General features: G+C 33.7%; 1 protein-coding gene across 5 annotated transcripts in view; it reads left to right on the forward strand.

The window, feature by feature from the left end:
- LOC144436002 (FAD-dependent oxidoreductase domain-containing protein 2-like) overlaps positions 1-25,520 on the forward strand; it is a 61,422-nt gene that overhangs the window by 19,185 nt on the left and 16,717 nt on the right. For 4 of the 5 annotated variants that reach the window (XM_078124669.1, XM_078124668.1, XM_078124672.1 and 1 more), the window contains one exon: positions 25,062-25,430. In XM_078124669.1, the coding sequence (XP_077980795.1) occupies positions 25,105-25,430 (326 nt within the window). In that variant the 5' untranslated portion in view covers positions 25,062-25,104. Of the gene's footprint in view, positions 1-13,742; positions 13,829-25,061; positions 25,431-25,520 lie in introns of those variants that run through there. The other variant, XM_078124671.1, reaches the window with a different exon arrangement.

The raw sequence follows: 25,520 nt of genomic DNA on the forward strand, positions 1-25,520 counted from the left end.
CCAGAACCCAAAGTTTATGAAATTACCTTCCTGGAGTTGTATTCTCCTTTGAAAGTAATATAAAACATGGAAATTATACAAAGGAACTTCTGACATTGTGTTTAGTGAATTAGACATTCAAACTGAGCCATACTTTTACATCACAACAAATAATTGTAGGTTGTGGTGAAATAAACATTCAACAGCTTGTTGTGTACAAATTTAGAATGGTAGCAATCGAATGCTGATGCAATTATCTTCAAATTATATTATCGTAATCTCACAATCAGAGGTTACATGTATAATTGCATGAATACCCAATTGTCTCCTTAAAAATCTATGCCATTTGTTGATATCTTGTAGTATAACAGTCCCAGGAGGATTGTATCTTCATCAGATCCATCCATCATATTATTTCTGTGCTGATCTTTGCAAGCAGAAAGTGACCTGCGTATGATTTGTAATTAGCATACATACAAGTTTCTTGATAAGTGGTGTAGATGAGAAATCCATGATATTTCCTCATTTTCATCGTACTTTTAGCACAACTGGACTGAGAGCTTCAGTAATGCCTTAGGCATCAAGGTGTGTTTGTATGTGTGTGCGTGCATTCGTGCATGTGTGTGTGTGTGTATGTGTGTGTGTGCTGATGTGAAAATTTGTATTAGTTCTTGATGTTGTTGTCCTGTGTTCTGTTAAATGTTGTGACTGCTTGTTTGAATTGTTCTGGTTCAGTTATGTTTATGTGGCTATGTATCATTATACCCACAACTCTCACCTTTAATAATCTAACAGTTTAGTACCCAAACGTAATATCAGATTACATTTTCAATTAGCAACAGCTAGCTTAGATATACACCTAAATCCATCATGAAATCTACCCTTTTGTGATTGGCTTTGTGATTACAATTGTCGCACAGGTCCGCTCTCCTGGTTGATTCTAATCACATGATCATGCTGATGACATCATCTGGCACAGTGGGCGAATTTAAAACTCAATAAATATTTGTGCCCCTTTTTTTGACTGATGCTACATTAACTTGAAAGTAAACTATTGAAAGTATTATTCTAGCCTAGAGTCTACCTGGCTACTATAATTTCAGTTTTTGAAATCATGGCAGGAAAATATCAGAAAAGGGATATAAAGTTCTGATATATTGTTGAAATGCAATGTGTCATGATAGTGTAGTCATTTAGCATGTATTCTAAAGGTTAATAAGTTTTAACTCTTTGAAACCAGTTGATTAAAAAAGAATCAATTCAATTTAGATAGTCATAAAATTCAAGATATTTCTTAGACACTTGAAATTCTATGCCCATTGAAGTCAATTTGTACATCTTATGATCTGTTCCCTTTTTAGACCTTACGTAAAATTCAAGATATTTCTTAGATACTTGAAATCATATGCCCATTCAAGTCAATTTGAATGTGTATCTCTTGATCTCATGCCTTTTTAGACCTTACTCATGTACAGTCTGTGGTTTGATTGTTCAACCCAAATTTGACTTTTAAAAATATCGAAAATGGAAATAAAATAAAAAGTATTGCTTCTGTTTCACCTTTAACAAATGAGTATCTAGTGTGTGGGAGTTTCTCCTGATCAGATCTCATAGAGTTTATTCTGTTTTTGATTTATAAGAAATGTATGTTAGTGATATTCCATTTAGAAGTAGAGTGAGAACAATTTTATGTTTTCTCTTACATTGAGTAATTTTAATTGTGTGTGTGTGTGTGTGTGTGTGTGTGTGTGTGTGTGTGTGTGTGTGTGTGTGTGTGTGTGGATGTGTGTGTGTGTGTGTGTGAACGGACGTGCGTGTGTGCATTCATATGTGCATGTGTGCGTGCGTATGTGTGTGTGTGTGCGTCGGCATGCATTACATTGTGTGTATTTATTTGTTAAAGTTGTTTTGGAGGATGGAAGGGGAAAGAGGACGTGTCTGAGTTACAACAAAATTCAAACACACTTAGTGTTCAGAAATTATGTCTATCCTGGTTGTGAACCAAATGGTGATTTTATAGCAAGTATAAATATGTCAATTATAACTTTTGGTAAAACTTGAAAATAACAGTACTGACTGACATACTGAATTCCATGGTTTATTGTCCACTCAATTCTATAAGTGTACTTTTTTCTAAGTGATTTATTAGATTAGAAATAAAACTGTTGAGATACTGTTATTAATGTATGGTAGGTAAGTGAGCTATCATTCTCTCTGATACTATTAGAGAATTATTGATAATTTATTATGGTACCTACATCTAAAATGCATTATTATAGGAAGCCATAAAACAGCATGTCTTTACATATTAAACTATATTGACCTTTTTTTCATTTATCATGACATAACAGAAATAGTGCGTCAAATTCTGTCAACTCTCCCATCCAACAAATCTGACATTTCTATATATTTCCCATCCAATTCCCATCCAACTTTTCTATGTATTTCCCAACCAATGTCTGTATAAATTTCCCATCCTATTCCCATCCAACTTTTCTATGTATTTCCATGGCAACCAATGTTTCTATATATCTCCAATCCAATTCCCATCTAACTTTTTTATGTATTTCAAATCCAGTGCTATCCTTTCCTGTCAAACACCCACATGTGCACCAATAAACACTTCCCCCTTCCACATGTCCTTGCAACACACACAATGTCCTTTAATACCACATCAACAAACTAGTCCCCTCACAGTCCCTGTTATACCGTCAATTTTCCCCTTGCAAGTCATACACAATACATCTTCTGAGAATACCACGTCATTACAAATAATAGCTACACATAGGTTTTGTAATGGTGAATAATCTTACTCTTACAATACATGACCCTCCCACATTGAACAATCTTCCCACAGTCTTCACCATCTGGACTGTAAGTCTACGTCATCTTTCTGCTGTACTTATAGAACTCTTTTGTAATCGAAGCTTTTCATTTCTTGTCTACCTGTTTCCAAAACTTGTTTTCTATTGCTGTCACTATTCACATTGATCATATTGTCAACCCGGCTCAGCCGAGTATCCTTCCTCACTGTAATGTGTTTGTTGTCAGCATTTGGAATTCTCTGGCTAATAAATAGCCTTTATTATTATTATATATACTAATATAATTTTATTTCATTATTAAAATTGTAAGCCCTCCCCCTCACTCCTTCCCACTGATCCCAGTACTTAATAAGGTATAGAGAGCCACAAATATACTCATGACAATTATTCCAGTCTCTTATATGCCCTCTCCCAGCCATGTAATAAAACTACCCCTCATGCACAGAAGTTCTCCTACACATATTGTACACGCCTACAGTAGTCAATCCTTCACTGATCCTAGCAACTATAGGTACGATAGATTGCTGCAAATTTTGTCTCTGACAATTATATCCAGTCTGTATGTTCAACACACCTGATATCGATTTCTTTTCAATATTGATGACAATAATCATACAACTATCAAGCCCCCCCAGGTGGTACATGTTTATTGTATAGCAGTTATTTGTTTAGTTGCAGGCATTCAGTCTCAAGTCATGCTATGTCCAATTTCCTGATTGAGATGATTAGTCATAGTATATTCTGTTCGCACTGTATGGTGTGTTTGACATTATGAGTATTACAGATAAATGGAAGTAGAAAATTATTGTTAGAATATATGCTTTATGTGTCATTAGTTAGTATTCCCCTACATTTTTCTTCATTCAGCAAGGGAAATTTGAGTGACCTAAGGGGCCTTGTCACTACGAGTCTAGCAATTCGTAGTGTATAATTTTCTTCATTCAGCAAGACAAATACAAGTGACCTAAGGGGCCTTGTCACTACGAGTCTAGCAATTCGTAGTGTATAATTTTCTTCATTCAGCAAGACAAATACAAGTGACCTAAGGGGCCTTGTCACTATGAGTCTAGCAATTCATAGTGTCAAACCTTTGGATCATGAGTGTTTTCCTCCTGAATGAAGAAAAATATTGGAAAATAATATAGTTATACCTCCTCAAATATAATTCATGCAAAAGAATGAAAAAAATGGTGATTTGAAACATTTTGACTCATATTTGAGCATCACAGGACTAGTGATGTAGATATGGATTGTCATGATGTAGAGCGACCAGGGTGTATAGTCCATATTTTCTGTTCAAGGACAATACTAAGGGAGTATCATGGCTTGTTCGTGGTACAATATATACTAAGTAGTTATTCTATGGCTGTGATGTTTTAGTCACTACATATTTTTGTGTTACTGTTTTCTAGCAAAATAAGTGAAAAAATACCTCTTTAGCTAAAATTTCAAGATCTACAGTTGTCATTCTGTAGTCGCCACGTTTTACCATGTAATATTGCTTTATATTTGGTATGATGGTGGTGTTATTCCCCCCCCCCCCCAAAAAAAAGGCAAAGTGATTTGTTGTTGTGTTGGAAGTTATGATATACATGTAGTCTCAAAATTTGTATATTAATTGCTATACATACATGATGGTAATATCGTAACCTCCCCTTCTACCCCCCCCCCCCCCCAAAGTGATTTATTGCTGTGTTTGAAGTTATGATACAATCTTCAAGTTTTAAAATTACTAGTATACATATATGGTATGATTGTAACATTAACCCCCCCCCCCCCCATGTTTTCTCGATAATAAATTGAAATGACAGTATTTTGTGCTCTGTCTTTATGGTTTATGGATATTGAGTAAATTTGATAATGATCTTTGTCTTGAAAATACTGCAAAAAAAATGAAATATGCAAATATGAATTGTCATTTTGAAGTCATACAAAATTTATATGAATGTTTTGTGATCATGTCAGATTTCAAAACCAGCGATAGTATACATATTATTTATGTGTTGTATTTATTTCATAATTGTGTACACATTAGTCTGAAATCTGGCCATTGTCTTGTACTTCAAGACAAAAAAACTGATAGTATACATATTATTTCTTTCATACTCATGCTTAGGTCTGAAATCTATTCTTTTGTACCTCAAGACATATGCCAATTCAGATCAGAATGATGTGGATCCCAGACTAGTCCAGGTACATACAAACATGTATGCAAAACATATTAGAGATGAGATACACAACATGAGCCATCTTACTGTGATTATAGAATGTTCACGAACTCTCGGTTCGAAGTCATAAATGTAATTTCAACCCATAGAGCTAAAAAAGAACGTCAAACTGAAACTCAAATTTATACTTATGTCTCATCAGCACTGTCAAGGGTGTATTACAAAAAAAATCGAATTTGTTTCAAAAAGAAAGAAAATGACCAAATATAAGTTTTCCATTCATAGTATACATTTCATGATATTGCAAATACAGGTTCATATTAGTCTAGAAGTATAAAATTAACTGAATGTGACAGTGACCACTATTTTTATACATAAAGTAATTTTTTGAGATGACAAATTAGACTTCATTCTGTGCCCAGGTGAATATAACCAGACATGATTAGGAAGGCCCTTTTAATTTAGTTCTATTTTATGTTTCTCCTTGTAACACCTTAAGAATTATGGCTCAGTCGCTCAATGAAAATATGACAAAAATGAAATATGGCTCGGTTTGTCAGTTAAAAAATGTGAAAAAAATATCAATCATGTGTGTGTACATGTTGGTGATCGTGCATGGTATTTTCAGTAGTCTGGATACCATAGAAATTACAATGAAAGTCAAAAAGCAACTGTGACCCACTTATTTATCAAAAGTCTCAAATTTCAGTAATAACTTATTTTTTCACCAGATATATATTTGTGGTTTCGTCATCTTTATCAGTGATGTTATAATGTTCTTCTGATCAAGCAGAAGAGGCTGTCCGACAATTTTCAAAATTTTTCTGTAGTGTCAGTCAGGTCATGTGAAACGTAAAAATAAAAAGAGCTGTGACCCTTAGTTATTCTGTAAAGTATTTCCTAGCCTCAACACTTACTTCCTAGCAATATGTGCTTTTTATCGATTTATGTCATAAGTGTTCTTTTTTCTTTTTTTTGTTTGTAGGAAATCAATTCATTTCAATTCAATGCTATACAAAACGATATTTAAAAAAAACTATCCTCTGAAGTACACTGTGACTTGTGTATGTCTCGTTAAATAAAAATTTGAAAAGTAGTATTCCAAAGATATTTATACTAAAATTGTAGGAGGCATTTTCACAAGAAATACCTATATACAATATACAATATACTGTATACTATATACAATAGCAGTACACCCCTATGGACAAAATGGATTAGTCTGTAGATATATTCAGTGGTTAGTTTACACCAAACATTTGTCAATGCATTAGCTGTGTAGAAGTGTTTGCCTAAGTCTGATGATTATTGACTTAGCTACTGTAGCTTCCATTCAAGCTGTAATAATGGGCGAATTTAAAGTCTCACTTGGACCCCTACAGAATGATTATACTAGTACCTTGCCTCTCATCTACCTGGTGCTAGCTTACAGTAAAATACAAAATACTCTCATCCCATTCATATCATGTCTATGATTGGCTAGAGACCTTTGTGATGTAACTAATTAATGATAAACTCCGCCTACTGCATCACTGACATATATAATTCACCAATCTGTGTATATGGTCTACTTAGCTCCGCCCAGTTCTACATCATGATAGACATATCACCCACCTATCTGTGTACATGGTTTGTTTAATCCAGCCTAGTTGAAGATTCCAATCAAGATGAAGTAGGCAGGGCCAGCCACCCCTTATATGATAAAAAGGTGATATCACGTTATTCCCTTAGGTAACTTATGCTGTATAAAAGTGAGAAACCTTAGTACAACAGAGCTAGTGTTTTAGCTGTAAGAGATATCAGTACTCTCTTGGGTGTCTGACAAGAAACTAAGTAAACTGACTTTTTATGCTTATCCAACCACACTGACTGTGCCGTTGGTGTGTAAATCGCTGCGTTATATCAGACACTGGTTTGTAAATTGTCTCGTTACAACGGAAACTGGTGTGTAAATTGTCTCATTACATTGGGCATTGGTGTGTGAATATTGTCTTCTTATTATCAGCAACTGGTGTGTACATTGTGACGGAGTAAATCGGAGACTGGTCTGTAGACTATAACAGTACATCGAAGGCTGATTAGCAGAACACAGGTATCTGATTACACAAATTCCTCACTTATATTTCCATGGTAACATTTCATCTTCATCATCTTGCCTCCAACAGCATTCATCATATAGACAGTCAATAGCATTTTGACATCAAGTGAATGTAGCTTGTACTTCAACAGTTACAACCAACTGAATATGTAAAAAATTTAATATAATGACCACAATATGGTTAGAACATTTCTCTGTCTGTTAGATATTGCATTTGAGATCTGTAGCAGTCCAAAAGTTTGTTAACCATTCAGGCATATATGAGTGTCAGAGTCAATACAGTTAGCAGGATCTTTGGAGTGATAATTTGTACATAACTAAATATATATATCTTTGACTTAAAACCCAATGCTTGAATCCCATGGTTTATATCATGCTTTGATATAGTAGTGGTTGTATTAACATTTGGATTACATATGCAGGTTCCTCCTTATGTTTTGGACCAACATTTTCTATAGCTCTGCCAGACAACTGGTTTTCTCACCTAAATTTTAATTCTAATCCGACATTGATGTATCAATATCCATTTTGCTAAAGATGTGTTAACGTTAGTTCCCTATTTTATCATTTATTTGTAATGTCACTATTTCAGAAAGAATTCTCTTAAAATTTAATTCCTTTCAAATTGTGATTTATGGACTGACACATCAAAGTTGAGTAGTAATGTATAATTTACAATGTGACTGTTTTACTGTTGAAAATTGTTTTAGAAACCTCAACTGAGATGATTCGAGCTATAAAGTTCTGTGGGGACCCTAATGTACTTGTATAAGGTGGAATTGAGAACCATCACAGAATAATGGTACATGTATATGGTATGGACTGACACATCAAAAATTATTTATTACTGAAAATTACTGTGGTATTACTGAAAATTACTGTGGTATTTATTACTGAAAATTACTGTGGTATTACCGAAAATTACTGTGGTATTTATTACTGAAAATTACTGTGGTATTACTGAAAATTATTGTACAAGTTATTAATGAAAATTACTGTGGTATTTATTACTGAAAATTACTAATATTACTGAAAATTACTGTGGTATTTATTACTGAAAATTACTGTGGTATTACTGAAAATTACTGTGGTATTTATTACTGAAATTATTGTGTATTACTGAAAATTACTGTGGTATTACTGAAAATTACTGTGGTATTTATTACTGAAAATTACTAATATTACTGAAAATCACTGGTATTTATTACTGAAAATTACTGTGGTATTACTGAAAATTACTGTGGTATTTATTACTGAAAATTACTGTGGTATTTATCACTGAAAATTACTGTGTATTACTGAAAATTACTGTGGTATTTATTACTGAAAATTACTGTGTATTACTGAAAATTACTGTGGTATTTGTCACTGAAAATTATTGTGTATTACTGAAAATTACTGTGGTATTTATTGCTGAAAATTACTGTGGTATTTATTACTGAAAATTACTGTGGTATTTATTACTGAAAATTACTGTGGTATTTATTGCTGAAAATTACTGAAAATTACTGTGGTATTACTGAAAATTACTGTGGTATTTATTACTGAAAATTACTGTGGTATTTATTACTGAAAATTACTGTGGTATTTATTGCTGAAAATTACTGTGGTATTTATTGCTGAAAATTACTGTGGTATTTATTACTGAAAATCTTATATATGTCATTATTTCAAGATAACTTTTGTTTAACCTTTCAAAGTCTGTCTTGTTTTATATGGTATATATATATATAGGATGCATCCTATGAGAGTATGAATTATTTAACCATACATGCAGCTATCACTCATACATAATATAATAATGATATAACTTTATTTTCATTTGCATAAAAATGAATCGGAAATTGGTTTTCCACGCGCACTCATAAAAAGAGGTGAATAAAATTGAAAACAAAAGATTGGAAAGAATTTAAGTTTATTTCACCATGGCTTCCTTTCCAATGTGAAACAACATAGACCAAGTCTGTGTTTGTAAGTCATTACATTGCAAAAAGCTAAAAAAATGTGTTAAAAATGTTGTCATTGTATGTACATTAGCAAACATTTTATGCATTTATTAATCCTCTGCAATTTATTGAGTTACAAAAAAAGGGATTGGCATATGTTGTCTCACATTGATTTTCCAAGTATGAAGCCATGATAAAGTTGTTTTATAAATTAAAAATCCAAAATAAACACCCAATCCTGAGATCCATATGGCCACTTTAATTGCAACCATAACATTGATTGTTTTTTAAAGCAATCATCAACAGAAGTACTTTGCTAGCCATACGTGTAACAAATTAAAGTCATTTATGTTCTAGTTTTTAATTAGTTTGTATGAAAGACATAACCGTTGATTAAAGTCTACAAACCGGTCATTAAACTTGCTTTTATTAGACTAGTGATATATCCGAATGTAAATAAAAGACTAAATGATGCTGAATTTGAAATAGATTAACACTTCATCTTCTTCCCAATGTATAGCCAGCGAAAAGTATAAATTGAGGCCAATTTCACTTATGTACCAGTGTTTTCAAAAGTATTCACCTTAACCCCCCCCCCCCCAAAAAAAAAAAAAATGAAAATAGAAAAAAATAGAAGTACGATGTGTGGCCAATTTTACATGTCACTTACATATCAATATTTCCAAACATATTAATGTTTGCCTTCAAAAAGTAAGAATTGTTGCCCATTTAGTACTACATAGCTATATGAATCATCTTCTACTTATGTCATCCACAGTCTATCTGTGATTACATGACAAGTTTACGCCATTGTGCACGATTTTGCATAGTATCCAACAGTGTCTTTCCGTTCATTCCGGTTTCCTTTTCAATGATCATTTCCAACGTTGTGTTTGGCCGGCCACGACAACGGGAAACATCTATTTCCCAAAGCAGTACTTGACTGGCTGCCTCTCTGTGTCTCATTATGTGCCCGGTCAGATGAAGCCGACGTAGTCTGATAACTGTTGTTATTGGAGGTAGGTCACCATGAAGGTCCTTGTTGGTTGTATGGTCCCTCCAGGAGATTTTATGGACATATATTAATATTTGAATATATCTTATTTCATAGCATATTATTGAAACTATGTAAATGAACAAATGTAAGAAATATGGCCAATTCACAGACATGAATAATATTTGAAGAAGTCTTACTAATCACGAGGATTGCAATTTTCTATTAGGCCTAAAAAAAATTGTGTGGTTCCGGTTACCCAACCCAACCTAGTTTATCACTGCTGACCCTAAACTTTTTTACGTATTTGAGCAAAAAATAATAAAAAGCGTAAAAATTGTGAAGTCTCACAAGAAATAGTGGATGCGAAACTGACATCAACTTAAAAAGACTTAAAACTGTACTTGCAATCTGTAATGGCTGTACATCTGATGAGAAGAAACCAATAACACAGAGACCATATGGAAAACAATGGAAAACATAACTACCAGAACTAGACACTCACATATGAAAAAAAAATATGTAGAAAAAATAAAATAAAAATCTATCCACCCCACCTATTCTAAAATGTAGCTTCATCGGAACGGTCAACCACACAATTTTCTTTTGGTTAGGCCTTAAATGTTTTGAACAACATTTTTTGGGGCATCTGTGAATATATTAAATACTCGTTTGAGTGTTAACAGTGAAGTGATCAATATTGCAGTAATTATGGATGCGTTAGATAACGTTTTAACTGTGGTTAATTATTTGAAAGTATTGATTGTGTTTGCCGTGGTTAATGAAAATGTTATCCTTCTCATATTAAACTCAATGTTAGTACATTTGTATAGATCCACGTCAGTGTGTTTTGAGTCGTAACTAACACAATAGAATTAAAGCTATATGTAGCTAAGAGTAATACAAGTGAATCTGTTTGTTACTAGCCTGATAGTAATCTGTGAATAATGGTTCAGGTGTGGTGACACTTGATTGCCAATCTCTCCTGTAAAGTACAGAAAAATGTACGTCTCTTGAAATTAAGTATGTCTCAGGCTACATGCTAATTTTAGCTAAACTGACTGTTCTGAAAATATTTCTATATTTAATTTTTAAAGTGAGTTTTGTTGAGAAAAAGTTAAATATACCGATAAACAAATGATGTACGTATTGTACAATATATAGAAATGTATGCATATTATGTATGGTTATAAATCTATATATGCAGTCACGTATATATATGACTCTGTGTGTGTGTGTGTGTGTGTGTGTGTGTGTGTGTGTGTGTGTGTGTGTGTGTGTGTGTGTGTGTGTGTGTGTGTGTGTGTGTGTGCATGCCTGCCTGCCTGCCTGCGTGCGTGCGTGCGTGCGTGCGTGAATAATACAATATATGTAATATGTATTTGTACATGTAAGGTAGTGTGTGCATACATGTAAATGATATAGAGAGAGATCAATATGTAAATTATAAAAAATATGAGGAAACTCATATATGAGCCATATGTATTTTACTTTGTGCATGATTGTAAATATATATTTGATGATTAATCTTATTATAATGGAAACAAAAATGAAATTTAAAAAATAGACATAGGTCACTGTTGTAAAAAAAGATTTGCATAAATGTCTTTGGTATGACGTTGTGTATACACATCATCCTTTCAGTTTCTGCATGGTGATTTTTTGAGTTATACAATTTGTAATGACTTTTAAATCTGATATGTACCTACACTATGCAATGGATTAGGAAAGGCCAAAAGGTAGATTGATAATGTCCCTATACAATCCAAGGAAGATATTATTTCAACACAGCTACAGTATTTAAATGCCAAACAAGTCAATAGTAAAGACAGGTGAAGCAGTTATAAGTGCTTTCTGTATTGAGGCAAGATATGTAGGAGCTTAGTTCTTAGATTTCCTGCACCTGTTACAGTAATAGTGAAGAATGATTCAATTTCAACCATTTAACAAGTACAGTGAATGAGAAAGTCTCACTTTTCACGTGTGTCGCTTGATTTGTTGGATCACTTGCTAGATAAGAGGCTAAGTCTGTTATACACACATGTATTTTTTTATCATTGCATAGCAAATTGTGCAGAGTAGAATTGTTCCAATTCTAAAATGTAGTTGTATGAGTACTGTAGAGAGAGGAGTTTCTACACATCAGTATATATACACAATGTAGTTCTATCACCTCATAGGACATTGCATTCAAACTTCAAAGTGATTCTTTACAGAAAATTGTGTACATGTACAATGTACATCATATTGAAAGCATGGACTGTTTACATCAATTTCATAAATAGTTTCAAATATAGAAACAAATCTTCAAACCCATTGAAGTAAGAACATTGTTCAACACTGCATTAGATTACTCTTGAAATCAAATGTTATCATAATAAAAATCATACTGAAATTTTGCAGTATTTTGTTTCCACAACACATTCTCGATCAAACCCAGTGAAGTTAAACTCCTGGATGTGCTTTGTGTAGCTTTGATTGGAAGTTGATGACAGTATTCAACCATCGTCATAGCCCGCAGCCTCTTGATGACAGTATGCAACATAGTCTGTGAGATATGATGCAATCGATATGCATCACTATTAGCTATCACTCAAAGAAGTTAGTTTACAAGCCCACTGAACAATTAGATGTTATTTCCCAGTATTTGTCTTCATTCAGCCAGGGAAAATACGAGGGACCTAACTACGAGTTGCAACCCTTAGGTCATGAATATTTTCTGGCTGAATATAAAAGAAAAATCGGCCGGGGAAAGTAATGATAATTTCCAATGTTTTGACTCATATTTAGAACACAGCAGAACTGACATAAACGTGTGTTGTTGTGACATAGACACATTGTCGTGACGTAGAACAACCAGGTTATAAATTCCATATTTATGGCTTATGCATGGTAGAAGATGCCATATGATAACATCTATACATATCACTGCATACAGTGATAGTCATATAAATTGCAGATTAAAAACACAAAGTTCTTACACATCATTAGCATCGGCTAGAAATGCAACAGTGAGCCAAATCATTCATCTTGCCTAAGAAAAATTTAAAAACAAACTTTTAATGAAAAACTGTAACGTTCTTGTCTGCTTTATTATGCTTAGCCTTACATATGTACCTTGTAATTTTACTTCCCAATTTTATTTAAAAACTGAAACTTTATTTCTCTACGGAATTTTATCATTTGTTCTAAAGGTTTATTTCTGATGAATTTTTGTCATAAATCTACTTTTGACATTTAATTAAAAAATCATATTTTGAAAAGAGTCACCAAGGGGATGTCTTCATGTTGCTTTAAACATTTAATGATACCATAGCCAAAACTTGTAACTGGAACGTTTCCATAGTGTGAGAACTCTTCCAAAATCATGAAAAATTCCTGTATGATTTTATCTGGATTCCCAGTTACAGACAAGTGGCACGAATCTTTAGTTTGAAATTATGTTTGTAAAGTCACTTTCTTGTTAGAAAATAAAATAAAATGTCAACTATTTTTTTTCCATTTCAATACCATGTATGTCGTTCCCTGGTAATATTACTTATAGTAGTAAATATGTTGACCTTTTATTGTGTCACTTTTTCTGTCAGCATAAAATGAAGTCTTTGAGTTGAAATGTTGGAGACTAAATATAAGAAGATGGAGGTTACAATATGGGTGTTTTGATTTTTTTTCTCATTTAAGTACCATATTTGCTTTGTATTTCTACTTCAGCGTGTCCTCTCTTTTATCGAAAATATGTTGGACCGTTTATCATGTCTGTATAAAGTGAAGTCTTTACCGAGTGGAAATATCAGTGACTAAAATTAAGAAGTGTGAAGGTTAGATTTTCAGCACAACTCATAGTTACCTTGCAACTTTACTAAAAGTGTGCTTTGTTCTTTTGATCATTTATTCCTTTCAATATAAAAAAAAAGTCTTAAAAAATGGAACTGTTGGGTATTAAAATAAGAAAAGTATTTACGTTACAATATGGGAGTTAGATTCTTGTTTTCATTTTTAGTATCGTACATGTGTTGTTACCTTGCAATTTTACTCAAACATGTCTTTTCATTTGGACCACTTATCCTTTCATGATGAAGTGAAGTCTTCAAGCATATATATATATACATGTACATCAGACACTAAAAATAAAATTTGTGAAGGTTACATAGAGGAGTTCATGAATGCTTTTAAGTAATGATGTATCAATACCATTCATCACCATGCACAGCCAGTACTGATTTTAATAGGTGTGTTTTCATGTTTGTGTAATTGGTGTAAAGAATGTCTGACTCTGCTAACAAGCCAGACATGATTAACAGAATGGTAACCTTTGAAGCACTCTCACAATTCTACTCTCAATCACATGTCAAATTTTTTGACATCACACTCTGACACTATCACAAGTAGAAGTAGATGTGTGAAGTTTCATGTGTTTTCTTGTCACTTGAAAAGTATGTATAGTTCAAAGACTTAGCATATCAAATCTGATTAAGATGTGTGTGTGTGTTTCTGGAGAGTACTTTGACTACTTTAATTACAAGGTGTCTAAAACCGACTTAAGATGCATGTGTGTGTTAATTTGGGGGCTTTAGCAACAAGGCATCTGAAATTGACATAATTAAGGTGCATGTGTGAGCTAGGGTACTTTCATCTTGTTGGTAACTTGAGTTACAAGGGGGTCAAAAATTGATACATGTGTACATTTCTATAGATTGAGTGCTTTGGTCACAAAATTGACTTGAGATGCGAATGTGTGTTTCTATAGATTAAGTGCTGTGGTGACAAAATTGACTGAGATGCGTATGTGTGTTTCTGTGATTGAGTGCTTTGTCAACTAAAAGTATCTAAAATTGTGTATGTGTGTTTCTGTATAGTGTTTAACACATGGCTACTTTGGTTACAAGGTGTGTAAACCATACGTAAGATGTGTGAGTTTTTGAAGAGTACTTTGGCAAAAATTAAAGCATCGGAAATTGACTTAAGATCACAGTACATGTATGTGTGTGTTTCTAAGAATTATACTTTCAACTTGTTGGCAGTGGTTACAATCTGTCTGAAACTTGCTTGGATGCATGTTTTCCTGTATAGTACTTTCGACCACTTGGCTACTTTGGTTACAATGTATATAAAACTGACTTACGAGGTGTGTGTTTCTGTAGATTGAGTGCTTTGGCGACTAGGTGTCTAAAATTGACTTGCGTGTGTATTTTTCTGTATAGTACATGTACTTTCAACCACTCTTGGCTACTTTGGTTACAATGTATCTAAAACTGACTTACGAGATGTGCATGTTTCTGTAAATTGAGTGCTTCAGCCACTTTGGTTACAATTTAACAAGGTGTCTAAAACAGACTTAAGATGCGTGTGTGTGTGTGTTTCTGAAGATCGAGCACTTTGGTTACAAGGTGTCTAAAACAGACTTAAGATGCGTGTGTGTTCAAGTTCTAAGAGTACTTTGGCTACTTTGATGAGGCGTCCAAATCTGTATAAGTTTGTGTCAAGTGTTGTAGTCAGCCTACCTAAATCAGTGATATGAATATAAATGGTTTGTATAATTTACTGCAGTTGTAGTAGTCGGTGATTAGGCAGGTACTAACATGCATACATGTAATACATATTCAGACTTCATCAGGTACAATGACTTCATCATGTATACTAACTGTGTGTCTTAATTGGTATCCTGTCCAATCTAACTTACCTGCTCTAATTGCAAGATATCTGATGTTTAATATTTCAAAGTTGTTCTGTTGCCTCCAAACTTACTTCAAGATGGAAATTTGAAGTGTTTTGTGAGGACTTTTAAATTTTGACACACACACTTCCCTATTATTGTAGTAGTTGTGCATATATGTACTTTCTGTTTGGCTGCTGAAACAAGAAATATGAATTTCTGCACATTCTATTTGTCAAAAAAGATGACACGGTTAAAAGGTGTGATTCTATCCTTTTACTATTTAGAAATTCGTCTTCTATGCTTTGTGGCCTTATGCCTTTTAGGTAAGAAATAAATAAATACAAGGGTTATAGTATTGTGTACGTTTAAGGCAAATAGCAGAGAAATCAGGAAGATTCAACAGGGAAGTCTTTCTTTCACCGTTTTAGACTGCTTGAAGAGTTTATAAAGTTTGATCAATTTCGTTAGCTATCAGTTTTTATGTAATCAGGAAGTGTCTTGTCCATTCATTAGCAATATCCACTCCAAGTAGAGAGGAAGCCTAAATGTAGTTATTTCAGCCTGATTCCACGGAGTAATTGCCCCCCGAATTTCCAAATTACATTTTCTACACTGATTGCTAAATTCTATACGTGTACAATCTAGACAGATTTCCTTGAATTACCATTTTCCACATTCATACACAGCCAGATATAGACAAATGATTATAGATGGAAAGTTAAAGTAGATGATATTAGGTTTCCATTACTGATATATATTTATATAATTGGATTTATATATATATTCAAATTTCTTTATTTAATGATGGTAAACATGCACTTTCTACCAACATACGTATGAATGTATCAAATATATATTACTTGTAAATATAGCTACACAGACAAGGGGAATCATTATATGAATTATGATTTTAAATTATTTACAATTATAACAAAAATATGTGCATGTAGGAGCCAGTTTCAGGGTTTTTTTTAACTGTTGTCAATTTTTCATATTGTCTATTAAAAGACACCAGTTGTTGACTTTAATAACCTTAAAAACAGAACAGAGTCCAATTTGCTATCTAGTAGGTATATTGATTGGATTGTAAGACAAATTGAAGTGAAATGGGAAATACATGTCAGTCAATAGCAGCTATAGCTAAGTATGTTTTGTGAGATTCTCTTTAAGGCTTTGTGTAACCTTTAAAGTTACTTTCTTGAACTCAGAAAGCCCACCTATGTTGATAGCCAGTGTCATCTAGATTCTAGTCTGGATGACAACCGTGGTTTACAAGGTATAAATCGTAATGATACTGTATAGGAACTAGACTATCTAGATGCATGTTTTTAGAAGAGTTGTTTGGCACTTTACAGTGATTAATAGGTAGTATGCTCTTTGGAAATGGAAATCTTAAACTTTTGCATTTTCTATCCCTTTTGTATAAAATGGGATCTGTTTTTTTTCAAGCTGAAGATTCTAAAATGGGGTCCACTTTGCATTAATTTTTATTTTGCTTGGTCTGAAATGTGGTCCCTTGTCCATTACCAAATTATAACTCCCGCTAATTACCTCAAAATGTTGCCTCCTAAGGAAAATGTATTTAGGTCTAAACTTTCATCTTTTAGAAACTTGTAATGGTCTGAAATGGGGTATTGGTTTTTGGTCAAAGTGGTCTAAAATGGGGTCTGGGGTTTCTAGCACTGGCCACACACCCCTACCAGACCTGCCCATTGACTGGTACCACCCCTGGGTAATGTCTTAACTTGACAGGAAACAAACAGATTGTCAATATCCAATATAACATGACAGTGAGCATGAAGTTCTTTAAATATTTAAAAAGTACCCAGGACATGCTTAAATAACATGGCAAAGTTTGGAATTAAGGTTTTTAGAACTTTGATTTGCACTCCACCTTAAAGCTCACCCCAATCAGTAGCCAATGTCACATTGATGCACATTTGTTAGAATTTGTTGAGGCTGTTAAAATGTAACATAGCAGTTTGACGTCATTGTCTACTCAATTGTCAGACTGTGTACTAGTATACTGACTTGAGGAGTTGTTCCACAAGGGTGTAGTCAATGTTGAGAAGTCAATTAATTCATGCCTGACAGACTACTGGCGCGGTAGCTCTGACAGCCTAGCTTGTTGTCAGTTTTAAACTGTTATGGTGGTTTCAATGATAATAAATCTTTAAAACTTTGTAATGATAAAGAACAGTAAGATGTACATGCTAGATAAAGAGACTTATGGGTAATATTAATGATAGTTACATTTGCACAACTCGTATATAACTTACTTCATCATTCCCACTATGAAACACTTGATAAATTTCTTTGTAATTTGTGAAACATATTCCCCCAAGTTACATTGTATATATTTCTCAGAAAACACTGCAAAACATTGGTTTCCTGTAGTGCTCAGATATACAATTTACAAATATCTGGGGTTAGGTCAAAATAAATTGTTTCTGGTGAATAAAATACGCATGTTTTGAGTTTGTTCAGTCCATTCAGTCTGCAGATCCATGGGGAAACTGGAAAATAACTCTCCCTACTTCAGCGAAGACAACTGCAAAGCCAAGTATGAACCAGCAAATGACATCTGCTCCACATGTGTACACACTTGCTCAAAAGTATTAAATAAAAAGAACAGTAACTGCCATAAATAGTAGACTGAGTGACATGTGTGTTGAGAATTTAAAAAAAAAGTAAAAAAAAATTAAAAAAATAAAAATTGTGTGATCATACCATTTTAGACAAACTGTCCAGAAACAATTGTCTTTTTTTGCCTTACACAGTAAATACATGTATATACATCCATTTCAATTTTACAAACAAGTTTACCTCAGAGTCTATTAAGTTATCAAAGTCTATACTTGTTACATCTGACAAAACATTGCTGTGCTTAACATTATATGAAGTTTGCAGTAGTGCTTGGATATACAGTTTACAAACATCTGGGGTTACACAGCAGATACATGTGCATCCATTTCAATTTTGTAAAAAAAAAATTACCTCTTGGAAAAATTGTACCTCCATCACCATTGTAACTGTAACAGAAAGTGGACTTGTAAATCTGAGAAAAGGCAAATTTTTCGTCAGATTTTCAGTTATTTTAGATACCAGGCTGCTGTACTCATTTTTTCATATTGTACTACATGTACATTTAGAGTTGTCACCTTGAAAATGTTTGTTATGCAGGAATGAACTACAATATACATGTACTACAAAATACCTTGCGCTGATTTTCAGATGGAAAAAATAATCAAAAGATTAAGGAAAATAAAGAGAATCAAATATTTGATGGATTGGGAAATGGATTAAATCAAGTAGTTCTGTAGGCAAACAGGCAATGTAGTATTAGATAAATAAAAAATTTCGATTGGGAAATGGATAAATTCTTTGTGTTACCGACTTTCAATTTCGTGTTTTAAATTGCTTGATGGCTTAGTAGAGATAAAAATTCAATGAAAAACAGAATTGACATTACTTGATGAGATTTGCTGGTAATGGAAGCTATGAAAATTAGATAACTGATTGTCAGTCCTGTAAATCTGTATTTCTCTATTTGTGAATCAGCTACTCTCACTCTTTATCCAGCTTGTCCTGGTTGCAATTTCAAAAGTTTTTTTTGCCTATGCTCTTAAAAAATTATTAAGATGCCCATATGTAGATTTTTATGTAATATTTGCAGACATTTTTTTGACAACATTATACAAAGTTAATACTCATCATGCAGTTCAAAAGTTTGCAAAGGACATCCAAAGGCAAATGACTGTGAATGTATATGATTCATATTAGTAATCTGAATCAAGATGTAACCTCGTGGTTGGGCTATCTCCACGAGTAATTGAGCAGATTGTGCCTGGCAGTATCTTGAATTTCGTCACATTTCCTCTTCATAATGAAAATTTGCCTAGAGATACTATGTAGATGAATGTTTCCTTATGATATCTTTTCAGTTTAACAGTGGCTTGAACAAGTTGATTTATTGCCAACTAGCCATATTATTTTTTAGACTCTTCATAGTTACCTTATCTATCAGATTTCACTGTGTAGTTCACCTTTCAAACTTAGTACAAATGTCATTCCTCTTTCAAACTTGGTACAAATGTCACCCACCTTTCAAACTTGTAACAAAGTGTAGTATCTTTCACACAAATGCCCAGGCCATACCTTTCAAACTTGAAAATCCAATATATGTCACATACAGATTTCAGTGTATAGTTCACCTTTCAAACTTCAAAAACCAAAATGTCACACACTTTTCAAACTTGGTACAAATTTCATATCATACTCATTTCAAACTTGGAATGAATAGAAGTACATTTTATATGAGGGAATGTATCTAACATTATAACATTTAGGAAACACATGTTGATACATTGCAGTTACATCTAGTGTGTCCTTGAAACTTGTACCTGCAGCTTATATGATTGTATTTCTCAATACTAATTTTACCTACAAGACTGATTCATACTATTATCTGTTTACCTTGTAATTAGATATGTCTCCTCCTGCCTTTGCAAACTATTACACGAAACTGGCTTCTGAAACCAAACAACAGATTAATTGGTTGGAGTCACTCGATTCTAGATGATTTAGTTGACAAAGATGAAGATAGATACAAGATTAGAGATGAACACACATCCTTAAAAATTTGAAGCTTCCTTTTAATGGGATATCAATGTGTGGTAATCTGTCTAGGTGTGAGCCATCGTCAGTTAACTTAGACCACTGCAAATTAGCTCGGCTTTGTGTAAGAACGCAGAAAATTAGAGTTTAATGTGTTTAGAATCCAAACACTGAGATATTGATCTTCATTTCACGCTACATGAACATGCTTGTCCTCTCTCATCTCTTTCATCAATTTCTACTCCCCACAGGAATGTTCTCATCTCTATCACCTGTGGTCGTCATGACACTGCTGCTCCTCATCAGTTGATTCTGTAAATCAGATTTCACCTTGTAATTTGCAGGCTTCAGTGATCTTTGATCATAATTTATGCACCATTGTTTGTTTAATCTACAGACTTCACCAAAGTTTGATTATGATTTACAGGGTATTGTTTGGTGTAAAGTAACCATGACTACGCTCTGTATTCATCTGTCTATTGAAAGTGTTGTACAAATTGGAAGATGCCAAACTTCCATTGCGTAAAAATGTCCAAAGAAAATCTTTGAATGGAACAGAGACGTTCAATTGCCATCTGACATCACTTTCAAACAAAACAGAATATTTGTATCTCATATTTTATTTTGAGATTATAAAACTAAATATATTTATCATGATTTTAACTCAATGCTGTTAGAGAGATTGGAAGACTTCATAATTGGCAAAATATAAAGATGTATTCTTTATTACATTTACAAGGTCAGAGAGCTAATGGCAGACTGTGCAATTTCCATGTGGAAATTAAGTGCCATTTGAATAAGTGTTCAAGGCCAGATAACCTAGTAAATCATAGAGGATGTACGAAATCTGAAAAATTTCCAAAATTCTGTAACTTTGCATGTCGCAGCCTCAGTATCACATAAAATAAACATAGTCACTACTTGGATCATACAGCTAAGATGTGATAGAAATGGCACATGTGAAAATACTTACATAAAACTTTGATTAAACTACTCTAATATACTGTTAATGTTGATGCATGCCTTCTATGACATTACAGTTTGTGTTCCTGCAATGGTAGAACTGTTGATTGCATAGTATGGGAGTTCTATATACATTTTGATAAATTACATCATTGATCATGTACATTCTAATGCCAGGTTTGAGTTCAGTCATTTGCATATTATCCTACTAATACCTTCAAGTAAAATCCTTGGTGTAACCCATTAAATCTGATATGAAAACCAGTTACCACATGCATATATAATTTATATATGTGCATGATTTGCATAAAATTGCAATTTACCTATGCACATGATTTGCATATAATTTATGTATTGATTTGACCATAGATTATAGGATCTTTATACCTAAGTTACGTCATTTGCATATGTGATATTGCCATAGAAAAATTGAATACATCGTGCTCATGAATTGAACAGTGATGTACCCTTTCTTATAGTTTTTCATCTGTTAGCTGTCACATAAGTATCTTTGGATCTGTCTTTCGTTATTTGAATCATTGTGCTTTGGTGCTCATTGAAGTTCAAAATGGTAAGACTAGATGTACATGCACGGACACTTGTGTTTCTTTGAGTGTTGTCTTTTTGTGAAATGGAAACCACCAGAGATATAGAATACTGTGAGGTTTAGAGAGGGATAGCATATCCATTTTTATTTTATGAAGACAGATTGATCATAATTTCCTCCACAGCTGCAGCTGAAAATTGAGGTGATTTCCTCTACATATCACACATTAGGTGGGAATAATGATAGTGCATAAGGCCTATATAGCCTATAGCTACTTTGTGATGTACCTTGGTTTCACTGATAATAAGAATTTGATGGTGTAGCTGATGGCTATGTGTTACAGGCTTATTGTGTTTGAACAGTAATGTTCATATTATATGTACGTGTGCCACATTTACCTGAGTATCATAACTACATGTACAATGTTTATATAATGCCTACACCAACTCCTAATGTTCATAATGACCAACTAGGCCTGCAGCTGGTACGGGGCACTGCCTGGCTAGCTCTGTGTTTGCACCAGGTAGATCTCACCAGCATGTGTTACCAACTGGGAGGGTTAATGCCTGCACCTACCTGATGTTAATTCTGGGCTAGCTAGTGAATTAGAAAGTTTAGTAGTGTTAGGCTTAGCTTATAAAAGGGTTATTCCCACAATGTCAGCTTTCTACCAATTTATTGGACACTTCATCACATCAGTGCAGAAAGGTCGTATCTGCTATGCAATTGTATAGGCAGATATGACCTTACTGCACTGACGCGAGGATTTTATCTCAACAACTTTTTTTTCAGAAAGGAATAAAAAAGCACTTTAGTCCTGAAATCATACCGACCAGACCTTGTCTTTTATAGCAACTTAAGGTATTCCTTTATTAGCAACCATGAATTAACTTGTGATTTCATGTGCATGTACATGCACCTGGCTGAAATATCATACTACATACTATGGCCTCTGATAACATGAATGGGAACGTCATCTAAGTCTAAGTCCTATGGGTGTCATTAATTGTCTCATCATACTGTCTCATGTGACCAATTATCTATAAAGGATGAACAGATACCATGTCACAGGTGTATATTGGCGTTATGTTACTCCTGAGGATGGAGAGTACGTTATGAGTTATAATTCACCAGAAACTGCACGACAGGGATTTAGCCATCCCTATCTGTCATCATTGTTGTGTGATGCATTCATTAGGAGTCAGTGTTTTGGTACTTTGCTTCGTATTTTCCTTAGCTATCTAATGATGAAGACAAATATTCACCTAAGGCGAATTCTCAACAGGGAGTAGAACAGCTCCGAGATAATTTCTACTAAGTTTGAGCCTGAAGGCTAGTAATCTGAAGTATATTTCTCAAAGGGAAAGGCAAGGTTTGAAGGTAATTCCTTAGAATTCAACACAAAAGGCCAGTATGTTGGAAGACTGGAAGTGACTATACAAGTAACTGACTAAACTTTTCAGTAGTTGAGAATACGAATATTTACTCACATGCATATACCAGGCTAACAAGTAATCAAGTATAACAAGATAAGGTAACTATAGTATGATGGCACGTAGCAAAGTATAAGTAATTATTCTTAGAAATATTTCATTTTTATTTGTTGCAAGTAACTAAATTTTCATGAAAGTGCTGTTTAAAGATTTTTGTTGAAATGACACATAGAAATCCTGATAAGACGTCTGTTAGCAATTGTAATAGTCTTATTCGTACATCACACCTGTACACTATAGTTGCTATGATCTGAGCAACTTGATTCTCAAATCATTCTTGTTTTGTTTTTGTACATCACACCTGTACACTAAAGTTGCCCTGATCAGCAACCTGATTTAGAAATCTTTGTTTTCTGTATATCAGATTTCTTTATTATAAACACTTGTCTCCCAAGAAGTCCAGTGAGGGCCATCCCTCATGGGTTCAGTGTTAATGCAGGAGGCAACCGGAGTATCCAGGAAAAACCTGTGTTGTTCAGTAGAGTCAAACTGAACAACACTCTTCTTACTTGCAGTGTGGTAAACTTAATCGAACCCTGAATGGGGTTCAAACCCTAACTGCAGTGGTAAGAAGCAAGTTGTTTGACCACTCGGCCATTGACAACCCATCTGTATTTTGTTAATGGTGACCATCATTGTCACAATACTGCTCCTGACCATAGCGATGGCTTTTACCTTGATACCACATTGACAGAAACTGCTCTGCGTTACCATAGTGATCTTGTTGGGGTTGCCATGGCAATAGTTCCTTTAGCAAATGTTAGTCTCACTCTACATGTATGTTACCATAGTTATAACTTTTTGATTTGTTACCATTGGTGATAATAATGACTATATTACCCTTATGGTGTCACTTTTGGTAAATGTCGTTAAGTTATCATCATTTTTGCTGTTGCCATGGTGATAGTTTTACATATCGTTCCATAGTGTGAGGATCAAACTATGTAATTTCATAGAGATTATCTTACCTCATACATCATAAAAAAACTAGTAGTACATGTATGTAATTTCACCCTGTTATTCATAGTTGACATGATGGTGAATTATACTATATCGTGCCTGTAGGCTCTAGAGATTCACATTTTGCCCTATGCCGGACAAGAAGTTGACAAATGAGTAACATTATAATCTACATGTTACTGGAAAGTCTCCAGGTACAATCAAGAATTGTCACCATGTGATTACACAGTCATGTTTTACAAGTAATCTAATGTGCCTTTACATATAGTTTTTTATTGTCAACAACTAGGGATTCCATTTACATATATACTCCTATGTGGCTTAGATATTGGTTATATGTATTTTGTTCAAAATAAGAATACAATGTTTGATACGTGTGATAATACTCCTGAACATCAGCCGACAGTTATAAAACTCCTGATGGAAGTGACTTTCAGTTCAGGATATAATATGAGAAGGCATAACCTGTAACCTGTCTAAGAGATACCTCAGCTTAGCTCTGCACATTTCCTCTTGGCTCTACAGATGATTCAAAATAATAAAGCCATATTGAGTTTTACTTATCGTTTGATAACTTCAGTATACCATAATCCACCTCAAAGTCCATAGTATATTTACTGGGATATTCATGTTTGTCACACCTTCATGTTAGAATTGTTAAAATTCAGTACCACTGAGGAATGACTTGCATGGTAATTAGATAATTTGCATATCCCACAATATTAATGATATGATATGATATGATTGGATGGTAAAAAATTGCATATTTTAACATAAATTATAACATATATTTTTGTTCTCTGATTGCATTACAGGTGCCATTAGAAATTAGATCAGAATTTTAGCAGTCATTTCAAAATGTTGGTGACAGTTCTCTTGGTGCTACTTCTTCCTATGCAACTATTTTCCCAGTCTCCAGTGAAGACACCAACTTTCTCCAAGGACTATTGTGTGATTGGTGCTGGGCCAGGAGGCCTACAGATGGGCTATTTTTTCCAGCAAGCTGGAAGAGATTACATTATTTTTGAACGTGACAACACTGCTGGGGCCTTTTATACCAAGTATCCCAGACACAGAAAGCTGATCAGTATCAACAAACGATATACTGGTAAAACTAACAAAGAATTCAACTTCCGACATGATTGGAATTCACTGATCAGTCACGATGAATCTTTACTGATAAAGTAAGTACACAATATTGTGTTTTTTTATACCAAGAATTGTACCATGCATGAGCCATTTAGAACAAAAAATATGGTCGTTCTACGCCACAA

The sequence above is a fragment of the Glandiceps talaboti genome, chromosome 5, assembly GCF_964340395.1.
Source record: "Glandiceps talaboti chromosome 5, keGlaTala1.1, whole genome shotgun sequence".
NCBI classification, from domain to species: domain Eukaryota; kingdom Metazoa; phylum Hemichordata; class Enteropneusta; family Spengelidae; genus Glandiceps; species Glandiceps talaboti.